The sequence below is a fragment of the Siphateles boraxobius genome, unplaced genomic scaffold, assembly GCF_051911475.1.
Source record: "Siphateles boraxobius isolate OS27281-9 unplaced genomic scaffold, OSU_SipBor_1 169, whole genome shotgun sequence".
In the NCBI taxonomy this organism is placed as follows: domain Eukaryota; kingdom Metazoa; phylum Chordata; class Actinopteri; order Cypriniformes; family Leuciscidae; genus Siphateles; species Siphateles boraxobius.
In genome coordinates, this window is record NW_027508776.1 from 18,327 (window position 1) to 44,304 (window position 25,978).

Sequence of the window (25,978 nt, forward strand, 5' to 3'; positions counted from 1 at the left end):
GAACCAGGACACAGGAGAAACAGGACACAGGAGAAGCAGGACACAGGAGAAGCAGGACACATGAGAACCAGGACACAGGAGAACCAGGACACAGGGGAAACAGGACACAGGAGAACCAGGACACAGGAGAACCAGGACACAGGGGAAACAGGACACAGGAGAACCAGGACACAGGAGAACCAGGACACAGGAGAAACAGGACACAGGAGAACCAGGACACAGGAGAACCAGGACACAGGAGAAACAGGACACAGGATAACCAGTACACAGGAGAACCAGGACACAGGAGAACCAGGGCACAGGAGAACCAGGACACAGGAGAAACAGGACACAGGAGAACCAGGACACAGGAGAATCAGGACACAGGAGAAGCAGGACACAGGAGAAACAGGACACAGGAGAACCAGGACACAGGAGAAACAGGACACAGGAGAAACAGGACACAGGAGAAGCAGGACACAGGAGAAACAGGATACAGGAGAAACAGGACACAGAAGAAACAGGACACAGGAGAACCAGGACAGAAACACGCTCAGAAATGCAGGACAAACAATAAACAAGACTTCACAGGGAATGAATGAGAAAACTACGCATTTATGGGGTGAGCTAAACAAGGTAATGAGACACAGGTGAATGTGATAATACATGAAGAGTCCGGGCAGGGAGTTATGGGAGATGTAGTTTGTGAATGACAATAGTCTGATGTGGAGTGCCCTCTGGTGGCTCTCAAGGGCACTCCTGCTGAAGACCATTACATATAGTTTCAGGCCTCAAAGGTAAACCTTATAAAGCAAGGGACAATTGGAAGTAGCATAATACCTCAACCAGTCAAATGAAGTGGTTAATTTGATGAATTGACCATTAACAATTGTATTCTTTTGACATATAAAATAGAAATATGGACTTCTTTAACAAAAAGAATGAATAACCGTTATGGTTCATAAATCTTTATGTTACATGACCCACCGTTAACTAAACAAAACACGACTCAGGTTCATTAAATAGAAAAAAAAAATCATCAAGGTTTATTTTTGGGTTACACAAAAAGTATATCGCACACACAAGGATGCTTTCATCACAAACTACCCGAACAGAAGGAGCCTCTAAACCACCCAGCAAAATAAGAATCAACGCAATCAGAAAAAAAACATAAGTTAAATTCATCAAACTAAACTTTGTGAATCACTCAGTTAATCCAAAATAAATGACATGCAAAAGTAGCTCCTCTGTTCAAACACTAAGCCAGTAGCATCCTCGTGCTGCAGTAATAAATAGTGGGGGAACAAACAATATACAAACAAAAAAAGAAAGAAAACTAGTCCGCCCCAAAGGCTTTTCCCATTTCTTTTGGGCCCGATTACCAGCTCAATCGCCCGGGCGGACTAGACAATATACCCAAACCAAATAAACAAACAAAAAAACAAAACAAATTCAATTACAACAAGAGCAACAAATGGGCTCCGTAGAGCTGTCTCAAAGATCCAAAGAAATCCACAGGCGAACCTCTCGCATATGAACACCACAAGTGTCAATCGATTTCCGCCGGCCAGAAACAAACGCAACTACTATCCTCTTTCCTACCACTGAGCTTTATACTAGGCTAACCACACCCCCTTGATTCACAACTTTACTCCCTTGATGTCACCCGCTACATTTAAATTAGTATCATAACATGCTTCATATTTTCAGTGATTACTACTATGCTTTATTGGTAAAACTATTTTATTTTGAGCACTTTAATTGTCTGAATATTTGTAATGTTATTTACAGTCTGTAATATGCTGCTGTCATCAGGAATCAGAAGCAAGGTCACAGAGTTGTATGTCGGACTGACCTAATCTTGGGATCATCTTAACTTTGGACGCTCTGGTTCCATGGATGTGTTTTTCTTCAGTGGAAGAGGAAGTCCTGAGCCTTTATTAATCAGCATGAAGCTCTTCATGAGCACATCAGCCTGGAGCCTCCTCACCTCAGCAGAACATCTCCTCTTTACACACACCGTGAGTTCAACGCTTTTAATGACTCTAGCTTTCAGTTAGGAATAACTTTCCTTAAGTTTTTAACTCTGTAGGTTTTAACTAATTTCTGCATATTTCTCTAGCATTACCAAATTCAAGTGCACGTTTGAAATAAACATTCTAATCTAAACATTTCATTGTATAAATTCCGTTACAAAGAAATGTTTAGTTGTTTTTTCCAGATTTCTGCTGGGAATCTTGATTTGCATCTATTCAGTGTTACCTTATCAGGGTTTTATGTAGCACTGCATATTAAAATGACATTAAATAAAATGACACTTTTCAATGTTCATCCAACTCATTGGTGATTTATTTCAGTTATATTCAGTTATTCTGAGCTTGTGTAGACTTTTTTTCACCATTGTTCCCACTTTAGATACACATAACTTGGGATTTGAGACATAAAACAAAAGTAATTGCTATTAAGTAAAACATTTTTTTACCAGTGCTGGGAAAAGTTATTTTTAAAAGTAATGCTTTAAAATATTGCATTACTCCCTAAAAAAGTAAATAATTGTGTTTACTTAGAAACCTTTAATGGAAAGTAATGCATCACTTTTCTCAGTTGGGCTGGGCTTGCTTGTTTGTTTTCAAGAAAAGAAAAATAGATAGTAAAAAAGCAGAAGATATATTTTTTAGCAGATTTAAAGGCCCTTTCACACCAAAAGTGAAATGAATAAGGAAAGAGCGCAGCTCAAACAAACCTATCAGCTGTGATGCCATTCTGGATCGCAGAAGAATCAGGAGAAAGTTCAACACTCTTACTTCTGACAATTAAACACAAATGTGATGTCAATTTTGCCTATTAGTTTGGTTGAATTGTATTATCAAAGGTCAACCACAAGGACATTGGTTAATAAAGTGAGATTAAATACATAAAATATAGTTGTGCAATTTCACATATTTAACTATTGCAGGATTGCATAAAAAGTTTGCATATCCCTGTTTTCATTTTGAGGGATACTGAATCTGTTTTGTCTGCAAGTGAGAAGAGTAAATGACACAATGCCTCTGCACTTACTCACTATTTATCTCAACACGGGGACAGGGAATATAAAGTTACTTGCATTATTTATTTTAAAAAATGTATGTTTTGTTGTAATTTTTTAAGTTATGCATTACATTACTAGTTACTTGAAAAAAGTTAGCTGATTACGTAACTCACATTGTTTCAAAAGCTAACTGCTGTTCTTTTCAACTTTCTATTTATCAAAGTATCCTGAAATAAAAGGATTTTTACTGTAAAAAAAATAAAACACTCTTTTTACTGTATTTTGGATCTAATAAATGCCACACTGGTGTGCTTTCAAAAACATTTTTAAAAATCATACCGACCTCAAACTTTTGAATAGTAGGTAATGTTTTAGAGAAATGTTTTTGTGATGAGTGTATGACAGGAAGGCCCTTGCTGCTGCTACCGCATTGCTGAGTTGAGAATGATATTTCATCAGTGCTTTATGATTCTCACAGTTTCACTGAGAGTTTTCTTTTCCTAAAATAGTCTAACACCACATTGCATCAGTATCTTCCCACAGGGGAAGACAGAAAGAAACAGATAAAGTCTTGATCATTCAACACACATGTACAGTAGACGCATAAACACACACCTACTATCTGTCCTTGCCTCTGCATCTGGCAAGATCCACAGATGTATATCTCAGACACACAAAATATCTGTATACTTCAAAATTCTCTGTATTTTCAAATCTAACATTACCATGATCTGTCCTCCAGGCAAACATCAAGACATCTTGTGTCCATCATGCCTAATCTCAATTGGTCCTCTGGAAAGGGCCGTATTCACTTTGCCAAGTCAAACTCAGATCTGTATGAACCACCGAATTTCGAAGCGTTTGACACCAAGCTTGTGACACCAAGAGCACCCAGTAAAGTTCTATTTGTATTCTTATTCATTCATATTCCATTGAGATGTTTGCTGTGAAACAATTGTTCATATGCCAACACATTTACGGGTCAAGGTGTACCCAGCTAAGAGGAGAATCTCGCTCTGTTGTCTTTGCTATTATCTTCACACAAATTGTCAGAGACAGTTAACAACTGCCGAACTGAGCCTAGCTAACAAGGAACGTTCTCAGAAACTTGGCTAATGTTCCGACAAGGTTCTCTCAAAGTTATGACAAATGTTCTTAGTATCATTAACAGAACGTCCATTCAAATCTGGTCTTTAATAATGTTCTCAAAACTTAAACACAAAAACATTATTTATTCTTCGTTCATGTTTTTTTATGTTTATTTTTTTAAATCAGTTAGACGTTTGTCTAACTTATTGCAACACAATCTCATGAAAGTGAGTATCTATACCACGAATGTTATTTTGTATAAAATGCAAGCGAAAACTGCGTAGCATATGTACGCAAAAACTATTTTTGGTGTATAAATGGCACGAGAAATAACATTTGTTGTATAGATACGCACTTTGGTAACACTTTACAATGAGGTTCATTAGTTAACATTAGTTAGCATGTACTAATAATGAACTGCACTTATACAGCATTTATTAAACTTTGTAAATGTTAATTTCAACATTTACTAATACTGTATTAAAATCTTCTTAATATTAGTTAATGCGCTGTGAAATAATATGAACAAACAATGAACAGCTGTATTTTTTTATTTACTAAAGTTAACAAAGATTAACAAATACATTAACAAATGTATTGCTCATGGTTAGTTCATGTTAGTTAAAACATTAACTAATGTTAACTAATGAACCTTATTGTAAAGTTTTACCAACTATTTAAATGTTACAACTTCTTTCAGAATGTTCAGAGGAAAGTAACTTTCCCAGAATGTTTGCAAAATGATAAAATGGAATGTTTCCTTAACATGTGCAACATTTTGAAAACATTTAATAAACTGAACGTTCAGAGAACTTTCACTAATAAAGTTTTCATAACGTTAGGCAAATGTTCTTAGAACATATTTTTGTTAGCTGGGTAGATGCTCATCTATTTTCAGTAACCAATAAGTTTAGAGAAAGGATGCCTTTAAATATCACACCATTTTATATATATATATATATAAATATATATATATCGATTTTTTTTCTGAAACTATTAGTTTATATTCTGTTTAAAACTGCGATAATGTTGGTATTCAAAAGATCATGTACAAGATCATTTCACCTTTTTTGCAGCAACGCAAGCTCTCTCAGTATTGGATGTTGATATGCGTGCAGCAGAGAACAAGAGAGCTCACAAAACCAGTAACTACAAGAACACCAACCTCTTAGTGCGCAGGAATCAAGAATTCCTCATCACCATCAGGTTTGACCAACCCTTCAATAACCAGTGGGACAATGTGCAGATGGAGTTCCTGATTGGTGAGCAGATCTTTTAAACCATATAATTTCCAACCCTCACGAGAAAACTATTTTGCATGAATTTGTACAATGTGCTTCTTACGGAAAATGGTATTTTCTCCACTGTGATACTATGGTAGGATAAACGGACAGCAGAGAGCGGCTGTGCCTCTATTAGGGATAGTTCACGCAAAACTCACATGTCGTTCCAAACCTGTATGACTTTGAGATATTTTGAAGAATGTTGGTAACCAATTGAATTTTGGTGACCTTTGCATTGACAAAAAACTTTAAATTTGAGAAATTTCCCAAAACATATTCTTTAACGTTCCACAAAAGAAAGTCATACAGGTTTGGAACTACACTAAGGCTGAGTCAATGATGACAATTTTCATTTTAGAGTGGACTATCCCTTTAAGAAAAGAGAGTGTGGTGACCCATGGTATTGTGTATATTTAATATTGAACCTGACAAAAGCTGTGGAGGTGCCCACACTGCGGAGGAGAAGAGAAATGATGAAAACAAGACATAAATAGGTCTGAATGACTTGGCTACAAATTGTGAACCAGAAATAGACATACTGAGATGGAATTACATATGTGATGTTTTTAATGCTTGGGAGGAACATGACCATTAATGGACTGGACGTAACTCTCAGACAAACAATGATACCTGAGAATACATCTGCCTGTCTTCATTAGAGACTTACGTACATCACCCAGAGCCGTAGTGCCATGCTGCAGTGAAGTCAAGCTGAATGATTGAAGTGATGCTCCCTTGGCTGTCGCCGCACCATTTAATTCAGTCTCAATGTCAGCTTTGCGTTTATTATTGCCGGCTCAGTTGCTTTCCTGTGGGAAGACGTCCTCGTGAGATTTTGGTCCTCGTTGCTGGAGGCGATCATGAGAGCACCATTGTTTTTTTGTGTGTTTTTCCCCCTAGCCAGATTTTAACTCAGCTTGGCCAAACATATCAGAGCACTAGGTTTTTTTTTTTACTTATTTTTTTATATGCAATCAAAGTTAGTGGGATCCAGTGTTGTTTTGGACCCTGCTGACTTTTAAATTATGAGCAAAAACAGTTCATAAACTGCTTTAAAACATCATTTTTGTTCCATATAAGAAAGAAAGTCATATAAATTATGACAGAATTGTCACTTTTGGCAGGTGAACTATCCTATAAAGAAGTCATATTTCGAAGTCTTGATTTTTTTGGGCTCTACTAGAACAGGTTTTCATGCTTGAATGTTCAAAAAACATAAAAATTTTCCCATATTCTTCATTGTTAGAGCTCCACTCTTCCCAGTCTGTTAGTAACGCTCTGTTTAATTCCCGTCTCTGTGAAGCCCCTCCTTCTGAAAAGCACACTCTGCTCTGATTGGTCAGCTGGATCAGTGTGTTGTGATTGCTCAAGTGCTTCGAGAGTGTTTGGGAAATGTCCCGTCCCTTACCATAACCGCCAGTTTCAACAGACTACTAACTAACTCAACCAGGCCCCGCCCCTTTATCTGCATATTAATTATTTAAATGAGGAATATTTGTGACGTGTTCGTTCCCGGAAGAAACGCAAGACTGCAATGGAGGCGTTTCAGGGAGTTCAGAAACACTGACACTGATATAGAGAAGAACTCCCGCTGGAGGGACTTTTCTGACTTTGCAGAGCTTTTTCATGCTCAAACAGCAACATTACACACCAAAGAAAGCTGAAAATGCATAACAGGTTCTCTTTAATACTAGAATATATCTGTCCTCACAGGCAGTACACCTGATGAAAACAAGGGCACCTACATCGTTTTGTCCATCGGAAAAGAGAAACTGGTCGGGCGCTGGAAGAGTCGTGTGGTGGACATACGAGGGAATTATGTGACCGTTGGCGTAACACCAGACGCCAGCTGCATCATTGGCCGGTTCCAAACCTTTATTGTAGTTGTGAGTGATTTTGGAAAACAGCGCACTGCGAGAAACAGTAACACCGATTTCTATGTGCTGTTTAATCCTTGGGACCCCTGTGAGTAAGAGTACAACACTTGCTGCGCTCTGATTTGGATAGCAACAAAGTTTAATATTTTCGATGTGATGATAATGCATGTATCTTGTGTATGTTGCATCAAAGCGGATCAGGTGTACATTCCCAGAGAAAGCGACAGACAGGAGTATGTGATGAATGATGTGGGGATCATCTACAATGGAGAATTCAACAACATTACCTCCCGTACATGGAACTTTGGACAGGTTGGCAGTTTTCTCGAGCTTGTTCACAGACTGTTCAAACTGACACCTTCATTGAACGTTTTATGTGTTTTCCTGTAGTTTGAACAAGGGGTTCTGGATGCCTGTCTTTTGGTCATGGATGTTGGGAAAGTACCACTAATGTACCGTGGAAATGCCACTCAAATAGTTCGGCAAGGATCAGCTCTGGTATGATTGACAAAGAAAAAAAAGAGTTATTATCAAAATGTCAAAAAAGCTTGTTCTATCAAGTTCAGTTGCACTTTTGCTAGAATTATAAAAACAATGCATATATAACAAATATTATAAGTTTATAGGATATAATTTTTTTGGTTTGTTTCTGCATTGTTTAAATTTTTTTAAATTTTCCGACATACTTCATAAGCAACTGGTCTTAAATGAATGCACATGGCGTGTATATTTAGGCTTTTTGTTGTGTTATATTTTCAGATGAACTCCAATGATGATGATGGTGTCCTGGTTGGCAGCTGGAGTGAAGATTACTCCATCGGCACAGCACCGACTGCCTGGACTGGAAGTCCTGAAATCCTGCTCAAATATGCTAGAGGAGGGGGTGTGCCTGTGTGCTTCGCTCAGTGTTGGGTGTTTGCCGGCGTACTGAATACTTGTGAGTATGGCCACTGCAGATTCTTTGTGTTCATTTTGTTGGTTCTGAGATTCAGGCTATTTAGACCTTTGGAAAAAAGACTGTGATGTAATCATGACACTGTGATGGCCCCACCAAGTTATGCGCTGTCTCGGGATCCCTACACGAGTCATCACCAACTTCTGCTCTGCTCATGACAACACGGGCAACCTGAAGACAGACATCGTGCTGGACGAAGACGGGAGAGTGGACCGAAGCCGAACAAGAGATTCAGTCTGGTGAGATACACAAAGCATATGTAACCGGTCCTACTCGACCTGCTCTGAGCGGGATTTGAATCCGGGTCGTGGGAGGCACGCGCGCCAACAAGGACGCTAAAGACCGTGGCCGCTAGCACACTTCTTGAGGCCAGGGGAGTGAGATTTGCACCAACAGCACTTACTGGCCTACGTCCGTTACACATACACAGTCTGATAGGTACACTTTCAGAAAAAAAGGTACAAAAGCTGTCACTGTGGCAGTACTTTTTCAAAAGGTACACCTTTGTACCTAAGAGTGCATATTAGTCCCTCAAAGGTACATATTGGTACCAAAAGTGTACATATTAGTACCTAAATGGTACATATTAGAAGCCCTTTGAAGGGTACTGTCCCAGTGACAGCTTTTGTACCTTTTTTTTGAGAGTGTAAAGACTATTTTTCATACCTCCAAGAGGACTACTAAGAATTACTATATACAGGTTCGTAATTAATATGAATAATGCAAAAAGTATAATTACTTCTAAAGTGAAGATCATGGTAACCCACTAGTAATGACCCAAGTATTACTATTATTGATACTATTATTAATTTGGATCAGTATTCTGAAGTGAAAAACATGAAAACTCCCTAATATTGACTAAAGTCATTGTAAACTTGGAGGGGTTTGTAAAGTATTGGGTAGTAATGACTCAAGTGTTACTACATCCTTTTAAAGAATTACTAATTATTTGGATCAGTATTCTAAAGTGAAGATCATGGTAATCCACTAGTATTAATCATGATTCAAGTGCAACCAAATCCATCAGAAGTAATTACTATCGAAAACCTTACAAAAACATCAAATGTTTACAATGACTTCAGTCATTACTAGGGAGTTATCATGTTTTTCACTTTTGAATAGTGATCCATATAATGTCTAATTCCTTCTGAAGGATTTGTTAATATCAGTCATCAGTCATTACTAGTGATCTTCACTTTGAAATTAATTTTACATTTTTGCATTATTCATATTAATTATGAACCTGTATATAGTAGTTCTTGGTAGTAGCCTGGGAGGTATGAAAAATAGTAGTCATTAATTAGTTAATAGTGAACTACCACATTCGGCTATGCACTATTACTAACTAGTTTGTTAATCTGAGTTTCTTGTTAGTTAATAGTAGTAACTCGAATGTTAATCGTGCATTACTCATTTGTTCCTGTGTAGTTATTTATTAATGCTGGAACAGTATTCTGTGTTACTGGTAATGATGGTTAATTTACTCTAACTCGCACAGGGCCCTGCCCCATGCTTGGAATGGGCTTGATGATGGTTTAATGTTGTTTAGTGACGCGTTTCCATTACAGATTTGCGGTATTCCCGTGAATTTTTTGAGGAATTAAAGAACTCATAACTCGTCTTCTGTCCAAACATACCGCGCGCCCTCTTTAAAGAATGATCGACTTTTACGTACGCCAGGTGACCTGTAATTTCTGTTATTAACTGGCCTTATGTTGATGTTACTGAGGTATGATGTTGAGTTTTTGTATTTCTACTGTGGTTTGTGGGTGTGGGGGGCAGGTTGAGCATTTCTTTAGTTTTTTATGTTTGTAGCCTAGTGTATGTTTGTTTTGTGAGGTTGTTGTGTTTTGTGCTGTATTATTATTCTGTTTGTGTTGTATTATTTGGTTTGTGTTTTTGGAACGCCCTTGAAAATTAGATGTTACACCTCAAGGGGCTATCCTTTCAATAAATTCAAATTCAAATATAATTGCAAAAAAACTGTTTCCATTGCAGTTCTGCGAAATATTCCTTTTTCGAATTGCCTGAAAAACCACCCCATGCCACCGTAAACACTTTTTTTTGCAATATACAGGATTTTTTGTGAAATTTACGTGTTTCTATTGGGCGTATTTTTAATTCGCAATTTCAATTTGCGCAATTTAAAGGGTAATGGAAACGCTAATGTGACTGTATTTCACAGGAACTACCACTGCTGGAACGAGGTGTACATGAAGAGGCCTGATCTGCCTGACAGGTTCTCTGGCTGGCAGGTGATCGACTCCACCCCTCAGGAGACCAGTGATGGTATGATCCTCACACACACACACACAGGCTTTCCTCTAACCTTAACTTTTACAGTTAGGAGACACTATCCCAAGAATAGTTTAGAAAATTGAAATTGGGGTCCCATTACTTATTATATTAGGCAAAAAAGGCAAACATTTTAATGGTGAGTATATCCCATGGTGGGTTAACCATTTAAGCTGTTAACCAAGTTATTGTAAGAAAAATGACTGAACAAAAGTGAACTGTTCATCAATCATTAAAAAACAACATTTGTGCCCAGCTAGCTACTCTTTTTTAGTATTATTATTTCATTAGAACCCTTAGTAAAGGTTTTCATATTTAGATATTTCCATTATTTTTATGATGGGTATATATTGTGGTAACAGGGATGAAAAAAACTGAATAAATGGCTGATAGAAAAGCTCATAATATTTATATTTTACCTACTTAAATGGAGAAACAATATTTTCCAGAGATAAGAGATACCTCCTTTCACTGATCTCTCTCTCTCATTAAAGGAGTAGCCTAGTTCACTTTAAAATGATTTACTCACCCTCAAGCCATCCTAGGTGTATATGACTTTCTTCTTTCAGACGAATACAATCGGAGTTATATTAATAAACACACTGACGCTTCCAAGCTTTATAATGACAGTTTATTGCAACCATCAGATTGATATAATCACTCCACATGGCTACGGGGGGTTAATGAAGGCCTTCTGAAGCAAAGCGATGTGTTTGTTTAAGAAAAATAATCTTTAAAAATATTTAAAACTTTATAAAATAAAATAACTAGCTTCCGGCCAAAATGCTACCCTATTCAGATGCCATGGTATGTCATGGTAGTGTTCATATAGTCATGGTAATAATATTATATATTATTTCCTACCTGTTATGCTATTTGGAACAAATAAAAAATAGTTTTCCTCATTCAGGTCTTTATCGATGTGGCCCAACGTCTGTCAATGCCATCAAAGAGGGAGAGCTCAGCTATCCGTTCGATGCAAGGTTTGTCTTTGCAGAGGTAAGAAACATGTCAATTCTCTTTGATGTTTTAACCTTTAGATTTACAAACCACTTTAGTTTTTAAGATCTTAAAATCTCAGCTGCATATTGCGCTTACAAAATGGAAAAACTCTTTCTTCTGTCTCCAGTTGAACAGTGATGTGATTTACCATCAATCTGATAAGTATGGAAATACACATATCCTCTCTGTGGACACAGCGTATGTGGGAAAGCTCCTTGTGACTAAAAGGGTGAACGCTAACTCCTATGAGGATATCACTTCTAACTATAAATATCCAGAAGGTAAGTTTTATTTGGTCCAATAACACCTGGACAATGGGTTACACTAGTGAAATCTTTCAACCTTCTTCCTGACTCCAGGCAGTGAAAAGGATAAGCAGACCATGAAGAATGCAGAGAATCGTGGCATTCCTACCAGAGATTACTTGCCACCGCCAGAATCAGGAGGAGTGACCCTCGAGCTCAAGGCCGAGACCGTCAAAATTGGCGACAACTTTAAGCTGACGCTGAACATTAACAACCAGACCAGCAAGACCTGCACCGTCAATGCTTCCATCACTGGCTGTGTGGCGTTTTACACAGGCGTCACCAGCACGACTTTTAAGATTGAAAACAAAGCTGCAACTGTGAATCCCCGGAGCAGTGAGTCTGACTTTTCAAGATTGTTGAAGGTTTAACTGTTGCTTTTTTAACCTTTGCCTTTTGGCTTACTTAGTTGGGGAAATTTAATTTAATATTCAACAATATTGTTGATCTGCCTGTATTGACACCATTACTGAACTGAGCTGGACGATGACATCACTGTTTTCTCCAGAGCAGCTATATGTATGTGTGTGTGTATATATATATATATATATATATATATATATATATATATATATATATATATATATTAAGGGTTTTGTGTATCGTTACACCCCTAATATATATATATAAATTAACTAAATTAATAATTTTTTTACAACAGAAATGATCCATCACTGAACTTGGACTGTGACGCTATTTTCTTCTAGAAACAAACTTTGTTGCATTATTTTTCTGTTATTAATATAGGCCTATTGTAAAAAATGCTATATAAATATAGGTGACTTGACTTGACTTTAGGGCACATGCATTTTAAGAAATAACATTTCTCAGTGTAATTTCTGAAAATCATTTCACAGCCTCAAAACTGCTGATCGATGTTCAAGCTGTGGACTACATGCCCTACCTGGTGGAACAGGCCAACTTGCTCTTTGTGGTGTACGGGCGCATTGTGGAAACCGGACAGACCCTTTCCTCAATGAGAGTTGTCACTCTCCATCCTCCTGAACTCACAATAAAGGTATATGTCCTTCATGACCAATTGTTGAGGAACACGTGTGATACTGTACATTTGATCCTTAATGTCATTATAATTCATCGACAGGTGAATGGAATACCCCGGGTTGGCAAGGATCTGATGGTCATCGTGTCATTCCGAAATCCCTATACTTTCATCTTGAAAAACGTTCAGCTCCGCCTTGATGCACCTGGCCTGATACAGACCAGAATTAAAACATACGAGTAAGATGGAATAACCTGTCACATTTATTTTTCCATTATTCAGACATTACCAACAAGTTATTAGATGATTTATGACATATTAAAATACAATATTGTAATGCTGCCAGATGTCTACAGATCTACAGAGAGGTGTGTGTGTGTGTGTGTGTGTGTGTGTGTGTGTGTGTGTTTGTCCTCCGTCTGTTTGGAGATTTAAGGGATGTCTGAGATTCTATGTTCCATTAGTATTAATAGCACGTTATGCTTTTGAAACAAAGTGTAACCTATAAATGTGTATCTTTTCTAATATTCCATGTGAAATTATGGAAATGTACTGGTGGTCCAGTGCAGTCATGTAATCAGATGGTAATACCATAACACCTAATATACACATTACCATATTCAGATGCCATGGTATGTCATGGTAAAAATAGGTAATCATGGTAGTGTTTATGGTTCTGGTAAAACCTATTTTATGGGGACACATGTAACACAAAGATGTCAATATCCAAAATCTTTGTCGGGATTAATAAAAACAAAAAATTAAAGCTAGTGATATGTGAAGGCCAAGTATGGTAACCCATATTTGGAATTTCTCCGTTACAACCCAACCAAATTAGTGCACACACGAGAAGAAGTGAGTGGTGAACACACCCCAGATAGCAACGTAGTATCAGCCCAGATCTGGCCCACACACACCTGGAGCGCTTGGGGAACAATTGGGGGTTAGATTTGTTTGTTTACCTTGTTTACCTCAAATCAGTAATTTCCTGCCGGTATTGAGAATCGAACCCGCAAACTTTGGGATATCAGTCTGACTCTCTAACTATTAGGCCACGGCTGCCCCTCTTTTTTGTTTGTGATGTTTTTTGAGAATGTAAAAATGCAGAAAGTTTTCTGTGATGGGTAGGGTTGGGTTAGAATATACAGTTTGTACAGAATAAAACTCATGATGTCAATAGAAAGTCCAGCATGTTGTTGTTTCTGCATGCATATACACACTATATCCGTTTCCACTTGCAGGCAGATTCCACCGGGTGGCTCAGTCAAATACACTGAAGCGATCACCCCTCAGACTCCTGGGAGGAAGGTGCTGATTGGCTGTCTGGACTGCGCTGCACTGAGACAGGTCACCAATCAGCTGGAAATCATCGTGCTGTAACGGATTACTGATTGCCACGAGGGAACGAGAGATAAAGGACAGAGGAGAAAGAGAGAGAGGAAGGATTGGAAAGGGTTCCCAGTTCCATTTTGTTGTGTTTCTTTGCTTTCTTCCCTAATATTATCAAAATATAAACAAATGTTCTTTTTTTTCTTTACAAAACAATCATAACTGTACCTTCCAAGACTGGATTGTTGAAAATAGGGAGATTTTTAATGAGTACTGTTCACCATCCTGTAGTAAACTTAATGATACCGAGGAATACAAGCATTTTAAGCCAAATCTCAGGAAGCTAAATACCGACAATCAATCATGCGAACGTTTTCTCGTGTGCATGCGAAAATCTGAGAGTGTGAGAAAATGAGCACTATATATGAAATATATAATAAAGGACCATTAAAATTTAGAAAAAAAATGTAAAAGATTATCTGAAATTGTTAAATATGACTTGTTTTGGTTGTTTAACTTAATTAACATACTGTGTATTAATAACAATATACTTCTGATTTCATCTGCTACAATGCCATGGACTATGTTTTACTCATGTACACTAACAATAAACCTTTAGCATGAAAGCTTTGGATTTATTTGTTATTTATACTGCAAATCTTCATTTAGACATTAACACCTCACACCATGATATCATGTTCATTCTTTCAGACCACTGTAAAGGACATATTCAAAATGTTAATGACATTCTGGAAAAATAACCCATTTTACTTTATGTATTTCCTATAGTGAAACGGTAGAGTGGAACATAATTTACGGTTACATTCATGCATGTGGGAAACGCTTTTATTCAAAACGATTTACATAGCAATTAGCAAACATTTTACATGCACTCCCTGGGAATCAAACCCTGACCTTGGTGTTGCTAACGTCATGATTGAGCAACAAGCTACAGGAATGAACATAGATCGTCCATCATAAATTGATTGGATCATAAAAATGGGTGTAACACCAAAATTAAGCCAGGTTGAAGGGGATGGGGTTTGACGAGATTAATTTCATCCGTAAAGATATGCTTTAGCTTATGAAGAAACTAGTGATAGAAGATTGCTTACGCAAATGTAAAATAACACAAACAGTATATCAAAAGCCTAAAGTTAATGAATGAATTGTGGACTCAGGAAAGTTTAACGACTGTGAAGCTTTGGGGCAGTTGATGGACTCAATCTACTCCATCTGTGTTTTGATCACCGTCCTGTATCCCATACGGATGCTTAAATGTGTGGTTGATTGTGATTTAACTTTTCTAACATTAGTTAGTGTGTAATGTTGCTGTTTGAGCATAAACAACATCTTCAAATTCACGACGCTCAAAGTTCAAAACAAAGGGAGATATTTTCTTTTACAGAAATTGCTTTTTAAGGACTACAACAAACGACTGATAGGTAGGCCTACTACACGAGCTTCCTCCCAGGTAAGTAACATCACAAACCCTAAAATGTACATAATAGCTACACATAAAGCTATAGCTATTGCTTAATCAATAAAAAGAACTCGAAGTATAGCCTACTTTTTTTGTAAGGGAAGGTATGAGTCTGCATATTGTGACGTTTCCCAAAGATCTAAGCCTATTTTCAAGAAAAAAAAAGGAAAGCTCTGCTGACGCATTCGGTGCCTTACGTCATTCAACTCCACTCCCTCCATATTAATCATATTAATGAAACAAGCGTTTAGAACTGTGTCGGTAACTGCCGGAATACCCCCTCTACTCCCAACACCCCCCCCCCCCTGAATGAGTCACCACGGAAAACCTCTCAAGCTACTGAGTAATTGGATGGGGACAAACACATTAAATAGGGATTCCCAATGCTGTCGAAATGACAGTTCATTTAACTCTGTTTTCATACGAGCTGCCAATTCACTGAGGAGTTTTTCAGTTTCCCACTAAGACCCGCAGTCTAATATCATTGATCAGGCAAAATATGTGCCTTCTTATCGCTTAAGATATCAATAGGCCTACATATCCATAACTCGTGTTGCACACCTCCGCCACAAGATGGAGACAAAACATGAATAAAAATCTGCTAATGATTGTAGGCTACTCTTATTGCAATCTCTATAAATTAAATCCATGATATTGCATCCCTCCCTGCATTGCAACAGACTATGCAGGTTTTTTTTGTTTGTTTTTTTACGCCTGCGTTATGCAACTGCTCGTTTTTTCTCGAAAGGTTTAACGCACGAATTATAATGCTCATCTTGCTATATGCTCTATGTGACATGTAATCATAAGCTTTACGCGATGACATATACAGTCCGCCATTCATTTGATCTAATGTTGACTAGTAATCATCTATATTGTCAATGACCAACGAAAATCCGATCAGATTGTAAACTGTCCTGAGGGCATCATCAGTCTCTGAGCTCTGTATAGTCTGGACTCTAAATGAAGTGTCAGGGGACCTAATTACTCAGCATCGAGGAGCACACGATCTCTACTCACTGCGAGGGTTCTCCTTCAGCTAGAATGCCCTATGTAACTTTTTAGTATTCTCCTCCTGAAGTCAGTGAAGTCTCTGAAAAAAATTGGTGCGCATCAATACTCAGTACTCATTGGTTGGCTACAAATTCCGCTGACGTCAGCGGGTGAGAACTTTTTTTTCCCAGTGATACAGACATCACTACATTTCTCTCAGTTGTAACGTAACTCATTTCAGCCCATATAAAATGATTTCTCATCTTTCAGATTCCATATCATTTTCAGTAATACCTCCAGATTATAACATAGCCATGCCATGCAGATGAAGCAGAGTCATTTCGTGCATTCTTTATCGCCCATAGAATAAAAAAACGCATCCAACAATGACTCAAAATAATGCACACTTAAGCCCTGATGATGACAAGTACGTCATTTATTAGAATCATATCTTTAAAAAAATTAATAAATTAAAATAATGCAACATGGATACTGTAATGTAAAGTATGATTTTATAACTATATTTTTTTTCTTTGAGCATCTTTATCAACTTCTTTATTTTGTATTATAAAGGATTTTGTATTATAGGGTCAATGACATGACGCGCATTTTGTGTCTAAGTGCATTATTTCTTTTTAAAATAATTTGCATTAAATAAAATGCATGACCTATTTATTCTAGGCCTATATAGATATACCCTATTTAGTTCGAATGAATTTCTAGTACATTTCAATATATTTTATATTTTGTTATCTTAAACCCCCAAAATGTCAGATGGGGCAACTGTCTGAACAAATGAACAGAAAACTAGGCCTATTTAAAATGGTGTCTTAATAAAAAACTAAATACTATGGCATCATTTTAGGATTTGAAACCTTTTTTTTTAAATCTTTTTTCTTTTTATTAAATATCAGTAGATTTCTCTCAAATACTGCTAAGAACTGTTCAACTATGGTAGGTTGGTTCACTTTCCATGTCAGTTGGTACAACTAGTTGGCCTAAATACATACAAAATAAAATAAATTGTGAATATAAACACTTTGAAATGTTTTTTAACAACTGAAACTTGTTTAAACACTGTTCATGACTCAAAAATATCCATTACTTTTTTTTAAAAGATACAACAACCAAAAAAAAAAACAACAAAAAAAAACTTTTTGAAGCTTTATTTGTCAATGACCGAGCTATGTTCACCACCTTGACACCAAACATTTCTATATAATAGTTGGTGGGATAAAGGGTTAGCGGGCCAAAAAGTAACACGGGACAAGCGCTAAATGCAAGTAGCCTAAACATCTGCGTAGCAAGTATATGAAACGGTGTCACTCACCATTTTTATGAATTGGGAATTCATTTCGTTACTTGCGTGCTGTGTATAAAGTCAAAATATCCGAAGCTGGCACACAGAAAGCCTTTGAGCTCTCGTTCATGTTTTTCAAATCACACAAAATTATCTAAAAAACATAGAAGTATCCTAGTAAACATAGTACGTTATGTCTTAATTGAATGTACACAGTTGAGAAAGTAAACACTTATGTACAGTTTCATTATTTTAGATAAGTGACAGCAGCCTAATATTCCTGTTGCTGTCATTTTTTAATGTTAATCAAACAACAAAGGACAAAGAAAGAAATCATTCACTGCTCTTGACTGAATAACTTCGGTAAATTTAACAAGGATGAATTAATAAGGATGTTTAATCTATACAGTATAAAGACTAGGCAGTTATTTTACTTTTGCTTACTTTATTCAATTTCTGTTCCTGAAAAATACTGTTAGACCTAAAAACCTGAAAAGCACTGTTTATATAATTTATATCTTTTCATTTTATATCTTTCACTTATATCTTAAAGCTTTGCTTTTTGGTTATTTGTTTTTATAATTACTACTGACTGTTTACTTGTCTTTAATAATGTTTTCAATTTGTATTAGTTAGGCTAGTAAGATGTGGTATCGAAATTGGAATAAAGAATAGTGCATATCATTGGTAGGCCTATCTACAATTTCGGTGTTATAAGTGCATGTTTTTGCAAAAACAGTTTCATAGTCGTAAAAAAAACATTTTCTCAAGTTACCAGCCATTGACAGGTGTGGCAAAAAGTTTATAAGGATATAAGTCTGGATATAAGTCTCAGACTCTCAGGTGTTAAAAGTGTCGATATATAGGCCTAATTTTCACGATGCACCAAAAATATCCCGTCCATTATCCTTAAAATACTACAGTCTGCTTCGTTTACCTCGTTTCACCTCAGACAGACCTTGGTAACCTTGCTGGTGTGTTTAAGTCATAAACAAATCATCAATAACGATTAGTGCTGAGGTAATAAGACTCAAGAAAAAATGTGGGCACTTAAATAATCATATGGCTACTGCAAAAACTGCTCGGGGCAGGGTCACATTTCCATAAATTATCCTACAAATCAATAAATTACAGTATGGATCTTACACAATGCATCACAGTCATCTCGATTAAAAGGAAGTAGCCTGCTATATGGCCTATAGGCTAACCAACCTCAAGCAACCTGGCGAGATATCTATCTATCAAAATTCACTCTAAGCACCCTGGAGCAATGAAGTCTGCACGTGCATCCATATGTGGGTCACGGGTCCACGTGTGAGCTTCATGCAGGAGGCTGTAGCCTATAGGTGAGACCACCAGAGAGCAGATATATGTGGACATCTCCGCAATCCCTGAAATACCAGTACAGTGGAGAGGGGGAGAAGAAGGGAAGAGGGCCAGCCCGGTCTAGCGAATGAGAAAATAGAGAAGTGGGGAGTCCGACGGTGAATTTTACGTCAAGCTTGAGATGTGGGCGTGAAGCAGAGAGAGAGAAAAAAAAACACACACGAGGCATTACCACCTTCTCTTAACGGGGTGCACCATTTCACTTCTCTGCGCCTCGCCGACAGCGGGAAAAACCCAGAGTTTCTGAAGATCTGCAAGAACTAAACAGCGATGTTCAGCGCGCAGATTTCACAATCTTTTCCCCTCACAACAATCTAAAATTGTATATAGTCCAATGGTTTTTCTGGACGTAGGATGGGATTAACTTTGTCTGGAAGATATATTTCATTGTTTCTTGCTGTTCAAATAGGTAAGTAGATTATTTCTGTCGTAGTGTATTTTGGGATGGGCTGATTTTTCCTTTTTAATCTTGATTTTTTTCATAGATACCTTGACACTTCTAATTCGTAGTTAATGCTATTTAAGGGTGGCTACATTTCGTTATATGCCGTTATGTTGGTTGTATAGCCTATGTGTAGAGTGTATGTTGGTGGATATTTTAATTGTAGTGCTACTGTCCCGACTGCGATTCAAAGGTTTGCCAGTGGCTAGAGATCTGGGTCTTGTATTTTAAATGCATGACATTGGGGCAATATTGCATTGCCTCTTCATTCAATGTTGGAGACTGTTCCGAGAAATAAAGCCCTGTACATCGTATTGGAGCAAGTTGGCGAAAGTATGGGATCAGCCGAACCTCTCCGCAATGAATTAGATTCAAACCAATATTTAAAAAAAAATCGGGAAAAATGCATTAATGTAGCCTAATTGCATTAACAGATTTAACTTGCAAAGGCTAAGTTTTTTAGATGGATCATGCCTTTTATATGGTAGCCTACCATGTGTCTCTTTACAAATTACACAAGCAAACACTATCATTTAATTGTAATTTCTTGAAAATCAATTGGCGTGAGATTGCTGTTTTAGAATTTACATAAGAATGCAGGACATATTTTTGTAATATTGTGCGTTTTTAAATGCTTTCTTGTTAGTGCTGTTGCAGGGCTCTGCGATGAAAATGTTGTGCATTTAGGATGAAATCTAGCGATGTATTTTTTTTTTGTGAAAAGCTGTTACCGTTACCTAGTTGAACTACATTAATTTGCCATAAGCCCCTCCTGACTTCATTGAACAGATTATGCTTGACACTGACAGGGTCTAGTAAAGTGGTCGTGACTCGTGAACACTAGTACAGTAGGATAGGTGAGTCTATATTAGATGCTCAGTTGTTTCTAAATATAGATCATCGTGCCTAAAACGAAATGGTTTAATAATTCAATGTTTGTTCGCAGTGCTATCTTTTGTGACTGTTAATTCCAGTAAAGCAAACAAAGACATCGATATTTTAAATATATGAAATCTTCCCATTAATAAATGGTTTTACATAGCTATCTGTATGAGCATCTTTGTATTTCGCATCCTCATATCCGCCATGTTGAGGTCTGAATATTTCAATTATTTTGATTTAAAAAAAAACATTACGAGGCAGATACCATAAATCAATTCAGCGCATTTACGCATTTCGTTTTTTTCGGTATGGTATTATTTTGTAGGAATATGGTTGTAGTGTTCAATATAGCTACACGCTTCGTGTTGAAGAAAAGGGCGACCTGTCCGCGAAATCACAGTTATAGCTTGATATTTCGTTATGTAAGCTTTCATCTGTGCGGCATTACTCAGTAACACATTTAATCCACTATGCCTGAAATCAATATTATCCTTAATTTAATATGATCATCTTAAGTGTGCATTATTTTGCGTCATTGTTGGATGCGTTTTTTTATTCTATGGGCGATAAAGAATGCACGAAATGACTGTGCTTCATCTGCATGGCATCAGCAGAGACTATTTACCGTTTACGAAAAATTAGATACAGAATAACAACAATGATTGCATCTTTATTTTATTTTCGTTTGTATTTATCGTATATTGATTGTATAATATAGGAATGCATATAACCAATAGCATATTAAATAATGTATATGGCATGTAATGCCTATAAATCACATATACAACGTATAGCAAATGTTGGGACATAGGCCTATCATATAATAACTGTAAAATAATCTAGGTAGGCTATACCCACATATAATAGAATACAGTTAAATATAGCATGCACTGTATTTAATAGCTAATGGATCATATAGCATGAAATGGATATAAAGCAATTTAGGGGGATTGCAGAGGATATAGTGCACTTACACACTACATAATGCACATCTTATTACTGTAGTGTATCGACGCAGAATATGTACTGCATACAATTTAGGCACACATATATGCAAAGGATTTGATAGGGACATATAGGCGCGCGCGCGCGCGTGTGTGTGTGTGTGTGTGTGCGCGCTATTCTGTGGTTAATGGGCAGAGGCACGGCCTGATTTGGACAGTGCAACAACTTAATTAATTCAAGATCTGGTTGTTTAACAAACCTGAGACACCACTGGCGTTTATGGTTCGTTAAGCAAAGGGATCTGGTCAATTGATCAGGTTGTGACTTTCCGGTCCAACATAAAGATCGAAATGAAGTGGGAAGGAAAGCATCCGTGTCCATATCTTCTCATTTCCCCCCTAATAGATCTGTCATCAAAAAACAGACTATTTTCTAGATGTGTAAAAAAAGGGGAGGGGGAGTACAAATCACTCAGAATGAAAATCTCACCTCACACAAGCCCACACACACCCCACCCTCATGTACAGCATTACATCATCGTTTGTCCACGCGCGCCACCCTCATGCTCAACACACATATTATTCTAGTGAACACACACACACACACACACACACACACACACACACACACACACACTGACAGATGAGCGGAAAACAGAAAATACAACAGCTAATAATTAAAAATCCTGAACGAGCATAGCCTGAGTGTATCGCAACAAATTCAATTCTAAAAAAACGAACGCTATTCTGGAAGAGTCAGATGATAGAAGTTAACGATTTTTTTAATCGTTTTTTTATTTTTATTTTATTTAAATAGGCTACATTAAAAAAATAACCCTTTCTCGTTTTCCAGCCTATCTGCTGCAGGCAGTTCGAGCGGCTGGGAAATGTGAAACAGTGTTCAAAGGTTTCTCCAACTGCCTGCTTCAACTAGGAGACAACATGGCCAACTATCCACAGGAGCTGGACGAGCAGGAAAATCTTAAGACCATCTGCACGTAAGGGAACCATGCACACACACACACACGCACGCAAACACACACGCACGCACGCACACACACACACACACAGATGAAATTTACTGGTGTGAGGGTGGGGAGAAAGGGGGAACAGGGGCCAGATGGCACAAGGGGCCCTTGTTTAATTCGACAGCAGAAATAGAGCCGTGCAGACGCTATGCGCTATTCACATTTCTCCAGTTAATTACAATTAGATGAACCATCTCTACACGCCAAGGCCGAAGGTCAGCATCCATAATTGGATCAGATCGGGCGGTAATGTGCGATTATTGTAAGCGATCCTCCCTATAAAATAACCGGTTATTTTACAGCCTCTACTGAGAGAATCAAAACGCAACAGTATCTTATTACAGGGACTGGATATACTCTTCCTTTCCTTCTCCATTTTCACCTGAAATGATTTCTGTTTGAACTTCTAAATATAGTCTCCAACCCGATTTTAGATAGCATAATTCAGTTTTTAATCATATTTTCGTATTAAACAATATTAGATAGCTATAAAAAGAGATGTGCAAAGCGGCTGATACTCAATTTAATTTCCATACACACCAAAGCACCATACACACCATTGAAATGTAACACTATCTTTGTCTGACTTGAAAGCATTTCCTGTTGGAAATATTTTATTTTATTGAACTATATTATGTTCTGTTCTGCTCTGCTATTCTATTCTATTCTATTCTATTCTATTTTAGTTTAATTGGAACATGGCTAATTGTGACCATGCGCATGTCCATTTGTAGATGCAGGGTTTAGAATGAGGGTGTGTGTTCCTCCTGAAATAAATGAATAAGTGATGGGCTGGAGGAAGGGGGTGGGGCGCAGGAGGGGAGTTGAGAGAGAGAGAGAGAGAGAGAGAGAGAGAGAGAGAGAGATGGGGAGGGCAATAGAAGTCACGTGATATGGAGATTTTCCCTTTGGAGCCGCATTACAACTCGGGTTTCCCTCGTGCCCTCTCCTCCTTCACGTGGCTTCATGAGGACATGCAGTTGCCAGAAGGATTCATGCATACGACTATGAATTATATCAGCGCTTCTAATAATTCTATAGTAAATTGTAGCTATTTATATTTGTTGGTGCAACTTTCTTTTTAAATAGGCCTACTTTTCAAATGCACATGCACAATCAAAACGTCGGAATAATCATATTCAAAATGCATGCGAAATTGATGTAGATTTTCTAATAAAATGCGATGTTTAAGTATTTACTTCATGTTATCTGTGTGGTTCTTTTAAAAACAAATGAAAACGGACGTTCAATTTTGTTTACAAATCACAAATGCATAAACCGAAATTGAGCGTTTTCTAAACGGAAAGCAATGCGAATCCCAAAACTAGGCTAGGCTACTTTTCACATATGCCACATGATTAAAAAAAAAAAGACCAAAAGAGAAATATTTCTTTCCACTATTTTTATTTTCACTAATTAGGACTTTTATAAAAAAAAAAAATTCATAATAATAATAGGAAATAATATGTTTAGATTGAATAGCCTATAAGCGTGACTCAAACCAGACATGAATAATGATTTTCTTTCTTTTGAAACATTTGACTTGCAGTTACTGGGATGATTTCCACTCATGCGCGACCACTGCTCTGGCAGACTGTCAGGAAGGAGCCACAGATCTGTGGGAGAAGCTGAAAAAAGAGTCCAGAAACCTGGAGTTTCGCGGCAGCTTGTTTGAACTGTGTGCGGGAGGGAACGGCGCGAGCAGATCTGCGGTTCCGTTCTGCGTGACGCTCATCCTGAGCGCGCTCTCGGTGCTCGTCACGTGGATGCAGTTTTAACCCACGGGAACAGAAGAGAGGGCGAAAAAGAAGAAGAAGAAGAAGAAGAAGAAGAGAGAGAGAGAGAGAGAGAGAGAGAGAGAGAGAGAGAGAGAGAGAGAGAGAGAGAGAGAGAGAACCATCAACACAAGAATAAAAGAAGAAGAAGAATTAATGACGATGAAAATTCATCCTCACCCAAATGGATTTATATGCTTATTTCATCTGGAGAACAAGACGTTTTTTTTGCAAGAGACAATGGCAAGAAGAAGTCTTCTGGGAATGCTCAAGCACATTTGCCTGACTCTGGGTCGATTATGAAATATTTATCAGATATTGAGTTTCGGCCTGAATTTCTGAAAGCGTAGTATTTTATAACATTATCGTCTGTTATGAATGAATTATTATTATTACTGTAGGCTTTTTACATTCTCAACGGCCATCATATAGAAATATATATTAGGAATATTCTCTCATCAGTTTGTTTTATGCTCTCTGTCAATATTTTGTTTTCATTTATCAAATTTATTTTAGTCAAGCCAAGTATATGGATGTGTTGATGGCTGGGGTAAGATGAACCACCAATACAGAAAAATATAGGGAGCTATAAATAATTATAATAATAATAAATAAACCTCAGGAATGACTACAGGCATATATTTAATGGAATACACGAGAACAGAGAAATAATATATTTAAAAGATTTATTATAGAACAAATAAGTGTCAAATGTAGCCATGAAAAGGCTGTGAGGTGAGTTGACTGTTGCCGTTCCCCTCCAAAAATGTTATTCTATTCCATTCAAAGAATATTTGTCTCTTTTTATATAGGACACATAACAGCATAAAGGCGACACTTTACATTACAGTGTCCATGTTGCATATATCAATGTGTAACATACAAGCAGCTCCAGAAAATAAGTGCAGTAGCCTACATCAAGTACACGTGGTTCATAATGACGCAGTAATTACACTAGGCCTGTATTTCTCCCGACAGTATCGTAGCACGAAAATATCTGGACCTTGACATTAATAGATGGATGAAGTGAATTTTGCTAGCTTTATTTGATGTTGCCAAGGCATAGACCACGTTTCACTGCCTTCAGAAGATGTTTGTTCGTTGTTTGTTCGTTTCTGGGGATGTTGCATATGAAATACCTGAATATTCAAAATCATACAAGAAAATAAGAGATGTATGTGAAATGAAAAGAGAGATACTTTAACAGAAACAGATTGATTATACAGGTAAATAAAATAGACTGCTAAAAAGAAGTATTTAAATAAAAACAGTTACTGTTTGAAAGATATTTGTGTTGTTTTTATTGGTAACCTGATTGCAACCCGTATAAAATATATTTTATATCTAATTTCGCCGATACAACTCATATCTGCGTCAGTTAATAAGGAGCAATAATTAGGCTAATAATGGCCAGAACCGATAGGTGCACGTGCACTTAAAGGATTCAGTTTCTCTTCCAGCGCCTCGAAAGCACGTGAACGCGAAGACGTAGGCCTATTGTTTCATTATTAATAAGGTGGCAGAGAGAGAGTCATTTCGTATTGATTCTCCAGTGCGCAGAATATAAGGCGCCTGTCTGAGCGAAAACAACCACCAGATT

At 37.3% G+C, this 25,978-nt stretch overlaps 2 protein-coding genes across 2 annotated transcripts; both read left to right on the forward strand.

Moving 5' to 3' along the window:
• Nucleotides 1–1,959: 1,959 nt before the first annotated feature.
• On the forward strand, nt 1,960–14,771 carry LOC143740109 (coagulation factor XIII A chain-like). The gene is made up of 15 exons (XM_077232189.1): nt 1,960–2,000; nt 3,753–3,904; nt 5,176–5,361; nt 7,096–7,347; nt 7,453–7,571; nt 7,650–7,757; nt 8,019–8,196; nt 8,315–8,453; nt 10,400–10,503; nt 11,420–11,508; nt 11,639–11,792; nt 11,871–12,152; nt 12,674–12,834; nt 12,919–13,055; nt 14,058–14,771. The coding sequence occupies exons 2-15, from the start codon at nt 3,781–3,783 to the stop codon at nt 14,194–14,196; spliced, it is 2,172 nt and encodes a 723-aa protein (XP_077088304.1). The 5' UTR covers nt 1,960–2,000; nt 3,753–3,780; the 3' UTR covers nt 14,197–14,771.
• Nucleotides 14,772–19,171: 4,400 nt separating this feature from the next.
• On the forward strand, nt 19,172–25,662 carry LOC143740110 (neuritin). The gene is made up of 3 exons (XM_077232191.1): nt 19,172–19,716; nt 22,429–22,573; nt 24,153–25,662. The coding sequence occupies exons 1-3, from the start codon at nt 19,662–19,664 to the stop codon at nt 24,379–24,381; spliced, it is 429 nt and encodes a 142-aa protein (XP_077088306.1). The 5' UTR covers nt 19,172–19,661; the 3' UTR covers nt 24,382–25,662.
• The last annotated feature ends 316 nt before the right edge of the window (nt 25,663–25,978 follow it).